This window comes from Zootoca vivipara, chromosome 7, assembly GCF_963506605.1.
Source record: "Zootoca vivipara chromosome 7, rZooViv1.1, whole genome shotgun sequence".
NCBI classification, from domain to species: domain Eukaryota; kingdom Metazoa; phylum Chordata; class Lepidosauria; order Squamata; family Lacertidae; genus Zootoca; species Zootoca vivipara.
In genome coordinates, this window is record NC_083282.1 from 65,543,986 (window position 1) to 65,562,539 (window position 18,554).

General features: G+C 42.3%; 1 protein-coding gene across 4 annotated transcripts in view; it reads left to right on the top strand.

The window, feature by feature from the left end:
* Nucleotides 1–18,554, top strand: part of KDM5B (lysine demethylase 5B) — a 54,286-nt gene that overhangs the window by 17,935 nt on the left and 17,797 nt on the right. For all 4 annotated transcript variants that reach the window (XM_035121539.2, XM_035121537.2, XM_035121540.2 and 1 more), the window contains 10 exons: nt 2,683–2,817; nt 4,080–4,182; nt 4,650–4,759; nt 5,837–5,995; nt 7,246–7,365; nt 8,923–9,081; nt 11,106–11,287; nt 11,499–11,661; nt 16,930–17,049; nt 17,703–17,897. In XM_035121539.2, coding sequence (XP_034977430.2) covers nt 2,683–2,817; nt 4,080–4,182; nt 4,650–4,759; nt 5,837–5,995; nt 7,246–7,365; nt 8,923–9,081; nt 11,106–11,287; nt 11,499–11,661; nt 16,930–17,049; nt 17,703–17,897 — 1,446 coding nt within the window. The remainder of the gene's footprint in view (nt 1–2,682; nt 2,818–4,079; nt 4,183–4,649; nt 4,760–5,836; nt 5,996–7,245; nt 7,366–8,922; nt 9,082–11,105; nt 11,288–11,498; nt 11,662–16,929; nt 17,050–17,702; nt 17,898–18,554) is intronic.

Sequence of the window (18,554 nt, forward strand, 5' to 3'; positions counted from 1 at the left end):
GGAATTTTGTTTTATTAGTGCTTCTGTAACTTTTGAATTTTTGAATTCTTGAAAGCTGTTGGGGGGGGGGAGTTAAAAGCCATTTTGTGCATGTAGAGGTTTATATAAGTAGTTTGGTGCATGATTAAAATTCTGTTTATTTAAAAGTACATGGTCAGGCAGAGAGAGAACTTTCGGTGCATCCAGGCCATTTTGGTTTTTCCCTTGTCTGGACATCCCTGTGCTACCACCATGTGGTGTTTACCTATGTACCACATTTTGATCAGGCAACACTTAAGTTCAATTGTAGATTTGTAAGTTCAGTTGTAGATTTGCTAGGAAACATATTTCAATGCACAGCTGGCAGAAGAGGAATGATCAAAAGGTTGAGAACTGTTTCTCATTGTGTCTCTGTTGAATCTGCAAAGAATTCAGGTTTAGCTTTTTATGACAATGGCACCTTGCTGTCAGAACAGATGTGCAGTTCTTTTTTTTAATACTGGAAAAAGCAACACTCTGTTTAATCTCCCCCTGCTGCAAATCTGCTGTTAATCCTGCTGGGGGAACAGGTACATGTACATTGACTTTATATTTCCCTTCATTAGAATAGCAGTCAATAATTTTTTCAAAAAAAAGTGGGCATGGAGAAAAAGTGTATTTTCTACATCAAGCGGTGTATAAATTTAATGAAATAAATATATGAATATGAATATTGTTCTCGCCCCCCAGCAGTAAACATGTATGTTTGGTAACTACAGTGGTGCCTCACTTAACGAATGCCCTGTAAGACGAATTTTTCGCTAGACGAATGGATTTTGCGATTGGAGGTTGCCTCGCAAGACGACGAGGTTTTCTATGGCCACCGCTTCGTCTTGCGAAGCGTGGCCATAGAAAAATGAACCTCCAATTGCAAAGTCCAGCGTGTAGCGAAAAATTGCCAGGGCTTTTTACCGCCTGCCTTCCCCTTGGCTTGGGGAAGGCAGGCGGCAAAACGCCCCCACACTGCCGCACTTCGGCTCTGGGGGACGGAGCCGAAGTGCGGCGGTGTGGGGTCTGCGAAGGCAAGCAGCTGTGTGCCAGGTGGCGGGGGCTTTTCGCTTTCACACCGCCGCACTTCAGCTCCAGGGGACGGAGCCGAAGCGCGGCAGTGCGAAAGCCCCCGCACAGCCGCGGGCTTTTTGCCGCCTGTCTTCCCCTTTCGCACCGCCGCACTTAGGCTCTGTTGGGCAGGGGGAGGGAGAAGCGGAGGATTGGATTGGTCCTCCGCTTCTCCCTCCCCCCGCCCAACAGAGCCGGCATTTGACTCTGTCGGGCGGAGGGAGGGAGAAGCGGAGGATCGGATCGGATCTCCGCTTCTCCCTCCCCCCCGCCCGGCAGAGCCAGCATTTGACTCTGCGGTGGGGGGGAGAGGAACGAAAGGGCTGCTTTCTCTCCGTTCGTTCCTCTCCCCCCATCACTGACAGCAAGGACAGATCCCGGGATCTGTCCTTGCTGTCAGTGGCAGGGGGAGAGGAACGAAGGGAGAGAAAGGGCTGCTTTCTCTTCCTTCGTTTCTCTCCCCCTGCCACTGACAGCAAGGACAGATCCCGGGGTTCGGAGAAGTGCTGCGCAAGCGCTTCTCCGAACCCCGGTATCCGTGCACACTCAGCAGCAGGGGGAGAGGAACGAAGGAAGAGAAAGTTGCCCTTTCTCTTCCTTCATTCCTCTCCCCCTGCCGCCGACAGCAAGGACAGCTCTGTGGCTGTTACCGCCTGCCTGCCTGCCTTCCGGCAAGCCAAGTGAGCAAGTGCCGCCACTTCCGCCAGTCCCCTGGAGCCCATAGGAACGCATTAATTAACTTTTAATGCATTCCTATGGGAAATGGTGCCTCGCAAGACGAATTTTTCGTTGGATGAATTGACCGTCGGAACGAATTAAATTCGCCTAGCGAAGCACCACTGTACTTGTGTTCTTTGCTTCTTCAGTAAAACATTTAATGATTTGTGCCTACCTGAGAGCCAGTGGTTGGAGGGTTGCAGTTAATATGTTGTACCAGGACTGACCCAATTTCAGATTCCTTGCTCTTTCATGACACTCCTTGCGAGACCTTGGGCTAGTCACCACTCTATTCCTAACCTTATCTCACAGCATTGTTGTGACAATAAAATGTGCATGCTAGGGAATAAATGTACACTATCCTTCTTTCTAGGAATGAAGGGTGACAAAACCATGTAATACTTCAGTATTTTCATAGCAGATTTGGTATTTTCTTCCCACTGCCCAGAAAACTCAAATGTTATTATCAATAGCAATCCACAGAAATGGTAAAATTGTCAGGAATTACATTGCAGGTCCCTTGCAGAGTACCTTGGATGTAAATGATCGCAATCTACTTTTCTTCTATCCACTGTCATTTGTCTCCACCACTGCAAAACTGCCAGATTGTTGGATCCAGATTTACTTCTGCAGTTACTGTTGGAATGCTATATAGAACAGGAAACTTGTAACAGATTTATTTTCAAATAAATTTGCAATTATTAAATCATTTTAGAAAGTACAGCTTTGTCATTCCAGTCCATCTGTAGTGAATATGATCATGTGTTGTTTTTTATTTTAGCTACTAAAAATACTTTACATTGGGTTGTTTTTTTTTTAAAAAAAAGTGTGAAATATTTGTTAGGAAATAGAGAGAGGGGAAAAAAGCACTTTTGTTTGTTTTTTTAGTGTCTTCAGAAGCCAGATATTACCAGTGGCTCAAAGGACAAGGAATATAAACCACATGATATTCCTCAAAGACAGTCTGTTCAGCTGTCTGAAACTTGTCCACCTGCTCGTCGAGCAAAACGCATGAAAGCAGAGGTAGGATTGACTTTTCATATATTGATTTCTTAAATGACCATAATTCAAAGCCACAGAAGTAGTTGTTTTCCTTGCCAGAAATTAAAAAGCAGTTCCAATATTTCCACATCATCTCTGCCTATGGTTCTGAGGAGCACATACTGTACAGTTTTATTTATGGACTGATGCAGACATACTCTTTAATGTGGTTAAGAGATTATGATCACACTGTAGGGTCACACTGCCTTTCCTTGTGGGAACAAATCTTTCAGCCTTAACCACAGTGAAGTCTTGGTGTTGGCACTAACAGTAACTGGATAATCAGGGTTCCCATTTAACAAGGATTTGAAACTAGGGTCTAGATTTCACTAGCATTTCCTTGTATTGTCTGAAGCTGTTGACATCTTCAATACTACAGTTTATATTCATATAACATTTCTGATACACATTGGGGTTTAGAATCTCTTGTAGTCATCTATACAACAGCGCTGTAGAATATATGTCATAATTTCCACTTTTGAGTAAACTGAGGCTGAGAAATACTGACTATTCAGAAATCCTGAGTCATGCACAATTTGGGTTGCCCTTTAAAACCGGAGGCCTTAAGCAACATAACATTCTTTTGAATTCCTCCTAGAATCTAGTTTAGGAAAAGACTAAGTGTAGCATCCCTGAAACTTTATAGTTTTCTGGAGAACCACCAAAGGTGACATCAATTGTCTCAATTGTTGTTGTTGTTGTTTTAATTTTAATAATATACTAGCACATCTGTTTTAAAGCAGCTGAATCTAAACTTTCTGAATAGTCTAGGATGCAGCTTTAGCCTGGATTGTGTGAATTGCCTTGACTTTGACTTAGGCATCCACCCACAGCTGTGCAGGAGCAATATCAGCACATGAAACTCCTACCTACTTTTAGTAGGGAACAAAATGTCTATGAATGGGACTTCCTTCATTCTTCTAGTTTATCAGTAAAATACTAAATTGTAGGTGTTGGATACTTCAGGGAAACATTCCTCAGCATTGTCGTTACTGTGCTTCCATAAGAGAAAATCAAATGCCAGCAGTTGAGGAAGGAGTCAGAAGCACCCCTTCCTTTTCACCTTTGCATAATCTCACTATTGTGATAAATAAGTTATGGGGAAGACTATGCATTTGAACACATCCAAATAACTATTCCAGGAGCGGTCTGCTGTTGCATATTATAAGCTCATGACAGGTAATTCTGTACTGAACAAAAAGGAAGAATAAATAAAGAATAAGCTTAATTCCCCTCCCCTCTAGGCTACTAATATTAAAACTGAATTGGAGGAAGCTACAGAAACCAAAACTCACAATTTGAGACGTAGAATGGGAACCACCCCTCCAAAGCTTGAGCCTGACAGTGGTAAGTGTATCAATGGGGTGGGGAATAAAATAGTGGGCATTTGCTTTTTAACATCCAAGTTATAGCTTGACTGGTATTCATTTGGATGTAGTATTTGCCAAAATTGTGGTGGCTTTGAAGCAAAATCTTTATTTTAAAATAAAGCTTTGAAATTTATGAACCTGATGACCTTTAACAAGAGAAAATACATTGCTGAGACGGTTGGTTTTTTAAAATGCAACTTCTGTTAAAAAAAATAAGCAAATTGTAAGTAGGTGGTGGGCACCATCTTAGAAGAACCTATTCCCTTTCCCCTTTCTCTTTGTTTTTACCTAACTTGCAGATTTAATAAATTAATATTCACACAATTTAATCACTTGAGAATTCTTTAAGTGGATGACAGCCCCATTTAAACTCTTTTAAAAGCATTTCTATTTTGTCTCAAACACTTTTGAGTAATATTTTCTAAATGTATTTTGCTGAATCAGATAAAGAGTCTCAAGGCCTTGTGAAACGGGAAACGGTTGATAAAAAGCAACCCATCTGGGAAGCAGAAAGAGAAAAACCAAAGGGACGTTCTAAGAAAAGCTTTAATGCAGTGAGTACTCTTCTCTCCCTCCCCCTTTAATTAATGCTGATTGTAGAAAATTATGGGCTTGTAGTTTGAACTTAGTACAGTAGTAGAAAAAGAATTTCTTGGTATTTTGTGTTGTGAAATACAGTGATGCAATACTTTTTATTCTTGGTTAATATAGAAAAGATAGCATGTGTTAACTGTAACAGGTTTTTGCAAAAAGTTGATCCAAACGAGGTTCTACAATTACCTCATTCATTTAGAATGAGATCACAATTTTGGCATTCAGCTGTTCAGTAGACATATGGCAAATTCCATCTGATATCTGTGTCACGTGCTCTATCTTGCTATGTAATGGGAAAGCTGCTTTTTCTGAAAAGCTGATATGCAGGAAGCTTTGTAACTGTTACTGGATCCTTTCTCTCTTCTAGGAGACGGCCTGACTGCATATTTCTTTATAGCAGCCACAGCTGACATGATAAAATGAGGTTGCCCATCCATCCCATTGTGCTCCTTGATGGAAGGGTGGGATAACTATTAGAAAATAAGGGTGTTTTTGATGGTAGCACACCAGGTTTTCTTTACTCCCTCCCCCATCCATCTATTCATAGATAACTCACTCCAAACAACTGGGCCATTAATGGTGCAATCCAAACCTGGCCTGGCAGCAGTAGGGTTTAATGAAGTGGCAGGATGCTTCTGCATCCCTGCCACTCAAGCTGCCCAGGACTGAAGTTGGCACAGCTATCAGGCTTGGGCCCAGTGCCATCTTGTCACAGCAGTGAAGTCCTGGGGCAACACAACTGCTCCCCCATAATGCCCTGTTTTGGAGCTTTCTGTGGAGTGCTGCTAGTAGGTTATACAGTACTTCTCAAATGTTCAGTTCTGAATCTTCTCACCAGTTCCAAGGGTGTTTGGATCACAGTGCCTCTAGCTTGAGATGTTTGTAAGGATAAAGAAATGAAATGTGTTTCTGCATACACATGACAAGCCTACATCATATCTATCAAGTGTTTTCTTACCAAGAACCATGCATAAAAGTAAGCAAGGTAATGATGGAACCAATCCCCCATCCCTCACTTTGGTAATTTTTTTTTACAGGTGGATTTATATGTTTGTCTCTTGTGCGGCAGTGGTAATGATGAGGATCGCCTGCTCCTATGTGATGGCTGTGATGACAGTTACCATACCTTTTGCTTAATACCACCTCTTCATGATGTTCCCAAGGGGGACTGGAGATGCCCCCAATGCCTAGCTCAGGTAATAAGAAAATGTGGGTGAAATATTCCCCCCCCCCCCGGACTCACAAATATAAAAGGTCAGCACCCAAGTAGACTAATATACATTAAACAAAAATATGTTCTTCTTTGACTTCTCCTCTACCTTGGAGGTCACTGGGTGGTATCCAAGTAATATGTCCCATCAACACAAGGGTTTCCAGAGGTACTTTTATCTGCACAAGTGCCCTGCGCCTTCCCCAGATCTTCTGTACAAAGTGTATGGAGGTGTGGGGGGAGGAGTTCTGTTGCACAAGTAGTAATCCTTCGTCTGATGGGACTGCAACTTAAGGCTACTCTGTAGACAATCCACTGTTGTACACCTTCGTCCTACCCCAACCCCAGGATGCAATTACTCATTCAGTATAAGAGTTTTGTTTAGATTCAGCATACTCTTAGAGCCCCAGACCCTTCTTATCATTCAGCAAAGGGTTCTGGTGACTCCTTTGTTCCTCCTGGAGAAAATTTAAGATTCTTCTCATCAGAGGGCACCCACACATATCTAGTATAGTGCGTGTCTGACTGTGTCTTGTTACAAAACCCCTTCCAGTACTGTCCTGTATTTATGGAGTTAATTTTACTCCTCTTATCAGTAGCTTTCCCACTTACCTTTTAGGCAGTTCCCTCTTCAAGGTTAATTTATGGGTCTGGGATGTTAAGAGTGGCCTTCTACCATTAACTTTCAAAGTCGGTTGCTCTGTGTCCTGGTCCAGCCTCGTTCTCTCCACACACACCCAGGCCACACTCTTTTATATCGTCAGAAGGGTACAGAATATGTGCATGCTTGACATCTTCTCTTACTCAGGTGATCTGTTTTACCACTATGGTAAATGTACACTGACACCATGCTGCATCCAGTTACGGTCAGTTTTTAATACATGCCTCACAAGGTCCTTTGGTTTAGGTAATTCGATGTGAGTAATTGGACTCTGTGACCCAGGATTGATGGGAAGCTCCCACTGTCAGCCCTGTGTCCCCCAAACTGCCAATGAGCATTCTCCCCAACGGTTTGTACTAATTTTGAGAAAAAGGTGGTGGGACTTTTGAAGAGCACCATCTACATTTCTCTACTCCATGTTTATCTGTGTAGTGTAACCTGCAATTCCTTTTGTCAACCTGTAAAAATGGATCCATGCTAGTCCATCTTGGTTGTTTTAGTTGTTTGTTTAAAAAAATACTCGCTTTATGTATGGTATGTTTTTGTTAATTCAGTGCTGTATTTTAATTACACAGGAGTGTAATAAACCACAAGAAGCATTTGGTTTTGAACAGGCAGCACGAGACTACACACTTCGCACTTTTGGAGAAATGGCAGATGCCTTCAAGTCAGATTATTTCAATATGCCAGTGCATGTATGTTCACACTTCTAATGAGTCTGTTAACTTGGGTTTCATTATTGGGTTTATTAAAATTTGCATTCGGGGGAAACTTGTGTTGGTATCTAGAAAACAAAAATGGAGAATTTAGTTATGAATTTGGAGTGGGAAACTAAACACTGGCAGTAGTTTCTATCTCATCCCTATAAAGTGGGTGGCAATGTGATTATTTATAAGACAGAATGACAGCTGTTTCCCATTTGGTTTTTACGTGATAAAGTTGAAGATTCAGAATTGATACTCTGGGCAGAACCAGTGTGGGGAAGGAGTTAAGGTGTTGAAAGATTCTTGCCTCCCTCTCCCACTGCTATCCTGGCATTTTAAAGGAATTCATTGTAACTTGCATTTTAATGAACAGGTGGCTACTATAACAACTTGACTACCCCAGAAAGGAGTACCTGCTTGGTACTTATTTATTTGCCATGACACTTCCATACCGCCCATCCGCTAAATCCTTTGGTATTAGTTACCACCTTTTCTAATGTTTCCTCTAGCATTTATTCTGATTTAATGCATTTGTTGGGGACGCAGGTGGCGCTGTGGGTTAAACCACAGAGCCTAGGGCTTGCCGATCAGAAGGTCGGCGGTACGAATCCCTGTGACGGGGTGAACTCCCGTTGCTCGGTCCCAGCTCCTGCCAACCTAGCAGTTCGAAAGCACGTCAAAGTGCAAGTAGATAAATAGGTACTGCTACAGCGGGAAGGTAAACGGCATTTCCATATGCTGCTCTGGTTCACCAGAAGCGGCTTTGTCATGCTGGTCACATGACCTGGAAGCTGTACGCCGGCTCCCTCTGCCAATAACGCGAGATGAGCGCTGCAACCCCAGAGTCTGTCATGACTGGACCTAATGGTCAGGGGTCCCTTTACCTTTACCTTAAATGCATTTGTTAAAAGGGTTTAACACTGAGTTGTGGAGTACAATGTCTTCTAACAGTACCAATGTAAATATATTTTTGTACTTATCTGACTCCTTAAAACTGCATGTGTTTGTAGTAACACAAAGCAAGTACTGATCCCTGCAAAATGTTGAAATGACCAGTGATACTTGCATGCAGATATAATTCTTATTGATGCCCATTAGAGACTGTTGATGCCCATTAGAGACCCATTAGAGATTTTCCCAACCTAAAATATTTTAATTATTAACCTGAGATACCTGAATCATCCACTGGCCCATCTCATCTTTCTCATTGACATGTCTATTCATGGAAGGACCCCCCAGGTTTCTATGTGGCACTTCAACTGGTCCAGGGAAAGTATGAAAGTGGTATTTTCCTTTGTGTTCATGGTTTTCACCACTAAGGTGCACTACTAGTTCCTTTCCAGCTCTCTTATTTCATTGTGGCCTCTCCTACTTATATTTGTAGCATACCTGCTACATTTCCCCTGTTTTTTGATAGGGGATGGCATTTTATGTTAGGGATAGTAACACTTAACCCTCACCACCTCACAATTCCGTTTCAGCCCTTTATATTTATAACATGCTGCTGTTTTATTTTTTGCGAGTAACTTTTACCTGCCTCTTGTTCAGATGGTTCCTACAGAATTGGTTGAGAAAGAGTTTTGGCGTCTTGTTAGCACAATTGAAGAGGATGTTACAGTGGAATATGGTGCTGATATTGCTTCAAAGGAGTTTGGCAGTGGGTTTCCTGTGAGAGGTGGGAAAATCAAATTAAAACCAGAAGAAGAGGTAAGATTTGACTATTAACTAATATTTGGCATGTAGGCTGTTTAGAAACATGTATAAAATTTCATGGATTCAGAGTAAGAAATGAGCAGCTCTGACTGGCCTCAGCCTTTTGGCGGTTTCTCTGCTTGTGAATTAGGTGATTGTTATAGTATTTTTCAGTTCCGAAATAACCATCTTGCTGATTCTCCAAGAGGAGTGAGGAGAGCACTTTGCTATCACTTTAGGCGTGAATGAGATTCTGGAACAACAATATACTCCCCCAGATCAAGCACTTCCTTTCCAATGTGGTAAAATAGGCCAAAAATATCCCAGATGGGAATAATTTGAAGCCAGTTACTTAGCTGCTCAGAGTTTCTATGCTTATTTCAACCATGGAAGCTTTTAAACTATGTATTTAGTCCAGAATCACAATCTTTTGTTCACATACTATTTTTTTAACAAATCATCCAGTTGACTCAGCCATCAAATTATTGTTCTTTTGGCTTTGTCTTGTTTGTCTTTCATTCCTTTTTAGAGCACATAAACTCCCCAACTGTTGTAAGGGGAGGGAATCAGAAGACCATTGTAGCCCTGGCTGGTGTACATCACCTTTGTGCTACAGTCCCATACCTCCCTTCATTACATTTCTAGCCCAGGTTTCCACCCACCCTTCCTTGTTGCACTGGAATAGAACTACTGTCATAATTCCACCCGACCCCCTGCCCTTAGACTCCAATATGAAGGAAGAGGACTTTGTGTGGCACAAAGCTGGGGAGGTTTCCAAAACAGTGAAATACCTTCTGCAAATGATTCAAAGACTATGAAATCCCCCTCCTTTCTCTGATTCACATGGCACTGGAGTTAGTGGCGCCCGTCCTGTGGAACGCCCTCCCATCTGATGTCAAGGAAATAAACAACTATCTGACTTTTAGAAGACAACTGAAGTTTTTAATGTTTAATGTTTTATCGTGCTTTTAATATTCTGTTGGGAGCCACCCAGAGTGGCTGGGGAAACCCAGCCAGATGGACAGGGTATAAATAATAATATTATTTGTTTGTTGAAATCAGTGAGAGGTCCTGCTGCTTTTCAAGGCTGAGAAGGGAAGATCTGGGCTGTGATGGAAAGCAGCAGGATCTCTTGTTGCTTTCTGATTTCTGCAGCTTCATGTGTGTTGGAAAAGGCAGGGGGAAATCCATGCCATCTGCATTGAGAGATATTTTACTGTTCTAATGTTCAGTACATCAAGGAAATGTGGGAGGAAGGAGTAATCCAGGGTGGGAAAACCTGTGGCTCTCCTGATGTTAACGGATTCCCATCAAACCTCCGTCAGTATGGCTAGTGGCCTGGGATTATGGGAACCCTTCTTGCCAGGGGCGTAGGAAGGGAGGGGCGATAGGGGCACTCCGCCCCGGGCAGCGCGATTCCGAGGGTGCCATGGCGGCTGCCCCCCGCCCCCAGAACGCGCAGTCCGCCCCTACGGGTGGCTTGCCACGCCCCCAGAACACGTGCCTTGCTCCCAGAACGAGCGCCAGCCACGCCCCCGGTGCCAGAGCATGAAGCTCCGCCAGTGCTTCTTGCATTCCCTTCTCTTCATAAGTTCTGTAAAATTACCGTTGTGTGTGGATATCCACATATACCCATCTTCATTTGGCCCTTCACCATACGGGTGGGCATTCCTTTATGCTAATGGAAATGAAGCACAGTATTAACTGCAGTATGGAACCATTATTTTTATTTTATTTTACAGCTGATAATTATGCCTCAGCAGTGCTAAGACATCCTACTTCCAAGCAGCCCAGGTGATCTGTAATACATGTATTAGGACACAAGTGCAATAAGAACTTAATAGGAATATAAATTTATTTTACTGGAAAAGCTAATGTTAAAGCAATAGCTAAACTTGGGGCGGTAAACTACCCATGCAATATTCTATGGCATTTTTTAGAGTTATCAAATTAGAAAAATGTCCTCCTCAAATAGAAAACTGCTTTTTAAACGTGGTTTATGTTAAACCTGTGGACTCTCCCATTTGCTTTGCTTTCAGGAGTATCTTGATAGTGGATGGAATTTGAACAATATGCCTGTGATGGAACAGTCTGTACTTGCTCACATCACTGCAGATATATGTGGAATGAAGTTGCCCTGGCTATATGTAGGGATGTGCTTTTCCTCGTTTTGCTGGCATATTGAGGATCACTGGAGCTATTCCATCAACTATCTGCACTGGTGAGTTTATAGGGAATGGAGCATATAGATATGTTTGTGCAACGATATATAGGTCACCAGACTAAATTATAATGTTTCCTTTCAACATTTATATCTAGGTATTTGTAATTCTGCATACCTAACTTGTCTCCCCACTTATAGGACATAATTATGATCCTAAAACCTGCAAATGGTTGATTATTGTAGTTTATCTGCTTTTTTATGTTTGCAGGGGGGAGCCTAAAACATGGTATGGAGCCCCAGGATATGCAGCGGAGCAACTGGAAGATGTAATGAAGAAGTTGGCTCCTGAGCTATTTGAATCTCAGCCAGACCTTTTACATCAGCTGGTTACAATTATGAATCCCAATACATTAATGTCTCATGGTGTGCCTGTATGTCATTGAGCTTTTGTTTTCATCCCTACCCCTTCTAGTGCAAGGTTCATATCTTAGGCAGTTGTTTTGTAGTACCTGACAAACTTCAAGCTTTTTTGCAAACACTAGTTGTGGTGTTTCATGAGCTATAGCTATGTTGTTGTTGTTTAGTCGTTTAGTCGTGTCCGACTCTTCGTGACCCCATGGACCATAGCACGCCAGGCACTCCTGTCTTGCACTGCCTCCCGTAGTTTGGTCAAACTCATGTTCGTAGCTTCGAGAACACTGTCCAACCATCTTGTCCTCTGTCGTCCCCTTCTCCTAGTGCCCTCAATCTTTCCCAACATCAGGGTCTTTTCCAAGGATTCTTCTCTTCTCATGAGGTGGCCAAAGTATTGGAGCCTCAGCTTCACGATCTGTCCTTCCAGTGAGCACTCAGGGCTGATTTCCTTAAGAATGGATAGGTTTGATCTTCTTGCAGTCCATGGGACTCTCAAGAGTCTCCTCCAGCACCATAATTCAAAAGCATCAATTCTTCGGCGATCAGCCTTCTTTATGGTCCAACTCTCACTTCCATACATCACTACTGGGAAAACCATAGCTTTAACTATACGGACCTTTGTCGGCAAGGTGATGTCTCTGCTTTTTAAGATGCTGTCTAGGTTTGTCATTGCTTTTCTCCCAAGAAGCAGGCGTCTTTTAATTTCGTGACTGCTGTCACCATCTGCAGTGATCAAGGAGCCCAAGAAAGTAAAATCTCTCACTGCCTCCATTTCTTCCCCTTCTATTTGCCAGGAGGTGATGGGACCAGTGGCCATGATCTTGGTTTTTTTGATGTTGAGCTTCAGACCATATTTTGCGCTCTCCTCTTTCACCCTCATTAAAAGGTTCTTTAATTCCTCCTCACTTTCTGCCATCAAGGTTGTGTCATCTGCATATCTGAGGTTGTTGATATTTCTTCCAGCAATCTTAATTCCGGCTTGGGATTCATCTAGTCCAGCCTTTCGCATGATGAATTCTGCATATAAGTTAAATAAGCAGGGAGACAATATACAACCTTGTCGTACTCCTTTCCCAATTTTGAACCAATCAGTTGTTCCATATCCAGTTCTAACTGTAGCTTCTTGTCCCACATAGAGATTTCTCAGGAGACAGATGAGGTGATCAGGCACTCCCATTTCTTTAAGAACTTGCCATAGTTTGCTGTGGTCGACACAGTCAAAGGCTTTTGCATAGTCAATGAAGCAGAAGTAGACGTTTTTCTGGAACTCTCTAGCTTTCTCCATAATCCAGCGCATGTTTGCTATTTGGTCTCTGGTTCCTCTGCCCTTTCGAAATCCAGCTTGCACTTCTGGGAGTTCTCGGTCCACATACTGCCTAAGCCTGCCTTGTAGAATTTTAAGCATAACCTTGCTAGCGTGTGAAATGAGCGCAATTGTGCGGTAGTTGCAGCATTCTTTGGCACTGCCCTTCTTTGGAATTGGGATGTAGACTGATCTTCTCCAATCCTCTGGCCATTGCTGAGTTTTCCAAACTTGCTGGCATATTGGGTGTAGCACCTTAACAGCATCATCTTTTAAAATTTTAAACAGTTCAGCTGGAATATCATCACTTCCACTGGCCTTGTTATTAGCAATGCTTTCTAAGGCCCATTTGACTTCACTCTCCAAGATGTCTGGCTCAAGGTCAGCAACCACACTACCTGAGGTGTACGAGACCTCCATATCTTTCTGGTATAATTCCTCTGTGTATTCTTGCCACCTCTTCTTGATGTCTTCTGCTTCTGTTAGGTCCTTACCACTTTTGTCCTTGATTATGGTAATCTTTGTACGAAATGTTCCTTTCATATCTCCAATTTTCTTGAACAGATCTCTGGTTTTCCCCATTCTATTGTTTTCCTCTATTTCTTTGCATTGCTCATTTAAGAAGACCCTCTTGTCTCTCCTTGCTGTTTTTTGGAAATCTGCATTCAGTTTCCTGTATCTTTCCCTATCTCCCTTGCATTTTGCTTGCCTCCTCTCCTCCGCTATTTGTAAGGCCTCGTTGGACAGCCATTTTGCTTTCTTGCATTTCCTTTTCCTTGGGATGGTTTTCATTGCTGCCTCCTGTATAATGTTACGAGCCTCCATCCATAGTTCTTCAGGCACTCTGTCCACCAAATCTAAATCCTTAAACCTGTTCCTCACTTCCACTGTGTATTCATAAGGGATTTGATTCAGATTGTATCTTACTGGCCCAGTGGTTTTTCCTACTTTCTTCAGTTTAAGCTGGAATTTTGCTATAAGAAGCTGATGATCTGAGTTACAGTCAGCTCCAGGTCTTGTTTTTGCTGACTGTATGGAGCTTCTCCATCTTTGGCTGCAGAGAATATAATCAATCTGATTTCGATGCTGTCCATTTGGTGATATCCATGTGTAGAGTCGTCTCTTGTGTTGTTGGAATAGAGTGTTTGTGATGACCAGCTTGTTCTCTTGACAGAACTCTATTAGCCTTTGCCCTGCTTCATTTTGAACTCCAAGGCCAAACTTGCCAGTTGTTCCTTTTATCTCTTGATTCCCTACTTTAGCATTCCAGTCCCCTGTAATGAGAAGAACATCCTTCTTTGGTGTCATTTCTAGAAGGTGTTGTAGGTCTTCATAGAATTGGTCAATTTCACTTTCTTCAGCACCGGTAGTTGGTGCATAAACTTGGATTACTGTGATGTTAAAAGGTCTGCCTTGGATTCGTATCGAGATCATTCTGTCATTTTTGAGATTGCATCCCATTACAGCTTTTGCCACTCTTTTGTTGACTATGAGGGCCACTCCATTTCTGCTACAGGATTCTTGCCCACAGTAGTAGATATGATAGTCATCCGAACTGAATCCGCCCATTCCCTTCCATTTTAGTTCACTGATGCCCAGGATGTCGATATTTATTCTTGTCATCTCATTTTTGACCACATCCAGCTTACCTCCACTCATGGTTCTTACATTCCAGGTTCCTATGCAATATTTTTCTTTACAGCATCGGACTTTCCTTTCGCTTCCAGGCATATCCGCAACTGAGCGTCCTTTCGGCTTTGGCCCAGCCGCTTCATCAGCTCTGAATCTACTTGTACTTGTCCTCCGCTCTTCCTCAGTAGCATGTTGGACGCCTTCCGACCTGAGGGGCTCATCTTCCAGCGTCATAACTTTTATATGCCTGTTGTCTTTGTCCATGGAGTTTTCTTGGCAGGGATACTGGAGTGGCTTGCCAGTTCCTTCTCCAGGTGGATCACGTTTAGTCAAAACTCTCCACTATGACCTGTCCATCTTGGGTGGCCCTGCATGGCATAGCTCATAGCTTCTCTGAGTTATTCAAGCCCCTTCGCCACGACAAGGCATTGATCCATGAAGGGGGCTATAGCTATAGAAAGAGCAATACTGTCCTTGCTTCTCAATAATTAATTTGAAACTAGCAAAACCAATTTTTGCTTGCTGTTCCAAGCTCCTATTGTGCACAATAAATGAGCACAATTCCATAGTGGAAATTATTCCTTTGTTACACATTGCTTCCTTTTTGTCCAAATTATAGTATCCAGGTAGGAATTATGTGACTGTAAAATGATGTAATGATTTTTCTTCAAGGGCACTACTTTGGAGTAATTCCTATGAAGGAATAAAGGTAGAAAGTTACATCAGAATGGAAAATCTAAATTGAAAGAGTTATTATTAGTCTTTCCTCTCCTCTCTCCCTCTCCCTCTCCTGATACCACAAAGCTTTAAAAGTGACTTGCATTAAAGAAGTAAGATATAAACATTCTATCCAACAAAACATCTCTGTGGATAATACTGAGCTAGATGGACCAGTGGTCTGACTTTATGTGAAGACAGAAGCACCCTTATAACAGTGATTATATACTAATTATGAGCTATTGAAATACCCGTTCCCCAGCTGCAACAATAAGATAACTATTACAACAGGGAGCTAACAAAACCCTTCAAGCAGCAGGAGAAAACATTTTACAATAAAATGCTGAGGAGTCTTGGTCTGGTGCCAAAAGATGTGGAGTTATGGATTTTTTACATACTACTTTTTGGCTCAAAAGTCCCCAAAGCAGTGAATGACATAGTAGTACAAAAGAAATATACAATAGATAAATCAAAACAATATAAAATAGCTAAAGCACCAAACACTCCGATCACATTTGAGAGCTGCATTCATGTTTTTACCACAAAAGCAGCTCCACAACAGGTGGTACTGTGGTCTAAACCACAGAGCCTAGGGCTTGCCAATCGGAAGAAGGTCTGCGGTTTGAATCCCTGCGACAGGGTGAGCTCCCGTTGCTCGTTCCCAGCTCCTGCCAACCTAGCAGTTCAAAAGCATGTCAGAGTGCAAGTAGATAAATAGGTACCGCTCCGACGGGAAGGTAAACGGCGTTTCCGTGCACTGCTCTGGTTCACCAGAAGCGGCTTAGTCATGCTGACCACATAACCCGGAAGCTGTACGCGGCTCCCTCGGCCAGTAAAGCGAGATGAGCACCGCAACCCCAGAGTCGTCCACGACTGGACCTAATGGTCAGCTGTCCCTTTACCTTCATGCAGCACCAGTAGCATGCTGTCCCTGGAAAACAGGTTGTAGGCTGGGTAAAACTGGTTGTGTCCAACTTAGTTTTACTCGTAGTAGAGACATTGATTAGTTACTTTATTTGAATGTTCTCTTTGTATGATTACAAAACTTTTATAAACATGTTTAAATAAAAAAGAGCAAACCTGTTGGAATTAATGGCTCTGGGCTAGTCATGTTCATTAATTTCAGTGGCTCTACAGTGAGTAAAAGCTTAGTTGAATAACTTCCTTAATATTTAGCCCCTTTGTTTGCCAACATAATGTGACAGAGAGCGTATTAGAGCTAGAGGCTGAGCCACCTGGATAATTGAACCCCTCAGTATCCATGGGTTTCAACAGCTGTCCCATTTTGTGAACAGCAATGACTTTTTCTGATGATGATGGCTGTCATCATAGATAGCTTGGGGGGGAAAAGGCTTGGACAAACTAACAGGATATTTCTGTCAGCGCCAAATAGATTTGATAGGTAAATGTACAGAAGCAGTCCATACTTCTGGATACCAGATGGTGGGGACAAAGAACATGGAGGGTTGTTTCTTCCTTTACACCACATTTATGGGTTTCCTGGATGCAACTGATTAACTATGGTTAGAATGCGAATGGATGCTTGGTCTGATCTAGATGGCTTTTAAAAAGGTTTCTAAAAATTCTAAATTTTCAACTTCATCATTTTCTGGTTTGCTTTGCTTTGCCATAGATTTACCGTACTAACCAGTGTGCTGGTGAATTTGTGATTACGTTTCCAAGAGCCTATCATAGTGGCTTTAATCAAGGTTTCAACTTTGCTGAAGCTGTTAATTTTTGCACTGTTGACTGGGTAAGTTTTACATTTTATTGCCATCTTGTTGGAAAGCATATTCTGAAATTTGAAGGTGTGGCCATTGTTTCCTTTACCCTTCAAAACACTTCTGTGAGTTGGATCACAGTGTGGATAGTATGAGTTTTATTCTTTTTTAAGAATATGAATTAGGTTTTAAAAGATCTTGCTGTATTCTTTGAACACCTTGTCATCATCTCACCTTAAGAAGCAAACTCTGTTACACATTTTGTTTCTGATTCAAAATTTTATAGAAGGGCTTCATTGTGCATATAGCATTCTTGACTGCTGAGTTCTTCCAATCCACTGAAGTAAAATGGATATATCCCTGCTGATGTATTCCAAATGCTGTGAATGGTTGAAACATTTCAGCTGGAAGTGTGCTGCCAAGATTCTGGTTATGCTTCAGTTTTGCACAAAGCACTGTACAATCTTAATTAACGTTGAATTCCTTTCTGCAGAGAATGGTTTTTAATACTTATTTGTACAGGGTCCTAGAATGGGCTGTGCTTACCTTGTTTCTTCTGGATCAAGTGGACTGCATTAATTTGATATCTTGGCCAGTTATGTATTGGCAAGAATTTGTTGCTTTATACAGCTTCGCCTCTCCTGAGAACGTTAAGGAAATCCGTTTATTGTATTTTTTCTTCTAGTTGCCATTGGGACGTCAATGTGTGGAGCACTATCGCTTATTAAACCGCTACTGTGTGTTTTCTCATGATGAGATGATATGCAGAATGGCTGCCAAAGCAGAGACTCTTGATGTAGTAGTAGCATCTACTGTTGAGAAAGACATGGCTATTATGATTGAAGATGAAAAGGCTTTACGGGAGGCTGTGTGTAAACTGGTATGTTTTATGAAGTTAAGCGATTAGCAGTGAAATTGTTTCAAAGCAAGCAGCTCAGTGGTAGCCACCTACTTTGCTTGCAGGTCTTTCTAAGCAGGCCATCTCAGAGCCCTGGGCCATTTACAACTTTTGAGGACCCCTAGCCAGTGGTGGCTTGCTTCTGAGATCCACTGAGTTCCATGGGGATTGCTCTCTGATAAGTATGTACAAGATTGCAGCCTGAAACTGCTAGTGTTAAAGGTGCCACACAAGGGCCCCCATGAACTTCCAAGCTATGGGGAAATATTTTTTTCCCTCCCAAGTTATTCACTTCAATATTTCAAGTGATGTTGAATATTGAGTGGAATGGGACCTGGGAGATAAAGGGTTAAAAATACTGCACAGATGGGTGAGACCTCCTGGCCATAGCATTACTTTTGGACTGAGTGAGTTGTGCAGAGAGTTGATTGGCCAGTGAACAGGAGCTAGAGAAGGTCCTCCTGGAGAATACATACTTCTCTCAGAGTTTAAATTGGTTATGGGACAGGAAAAAATGTGCCTTTGAGATTTTTTGGGGTGTATGTGTTAAAAAGCACTTGGTGTTTTAAGCCCTGGTTGCTCCAACGGCTCCACTGCCCCAGCCACAATAACTATGAAGCATGACAACAAACAAAAAGG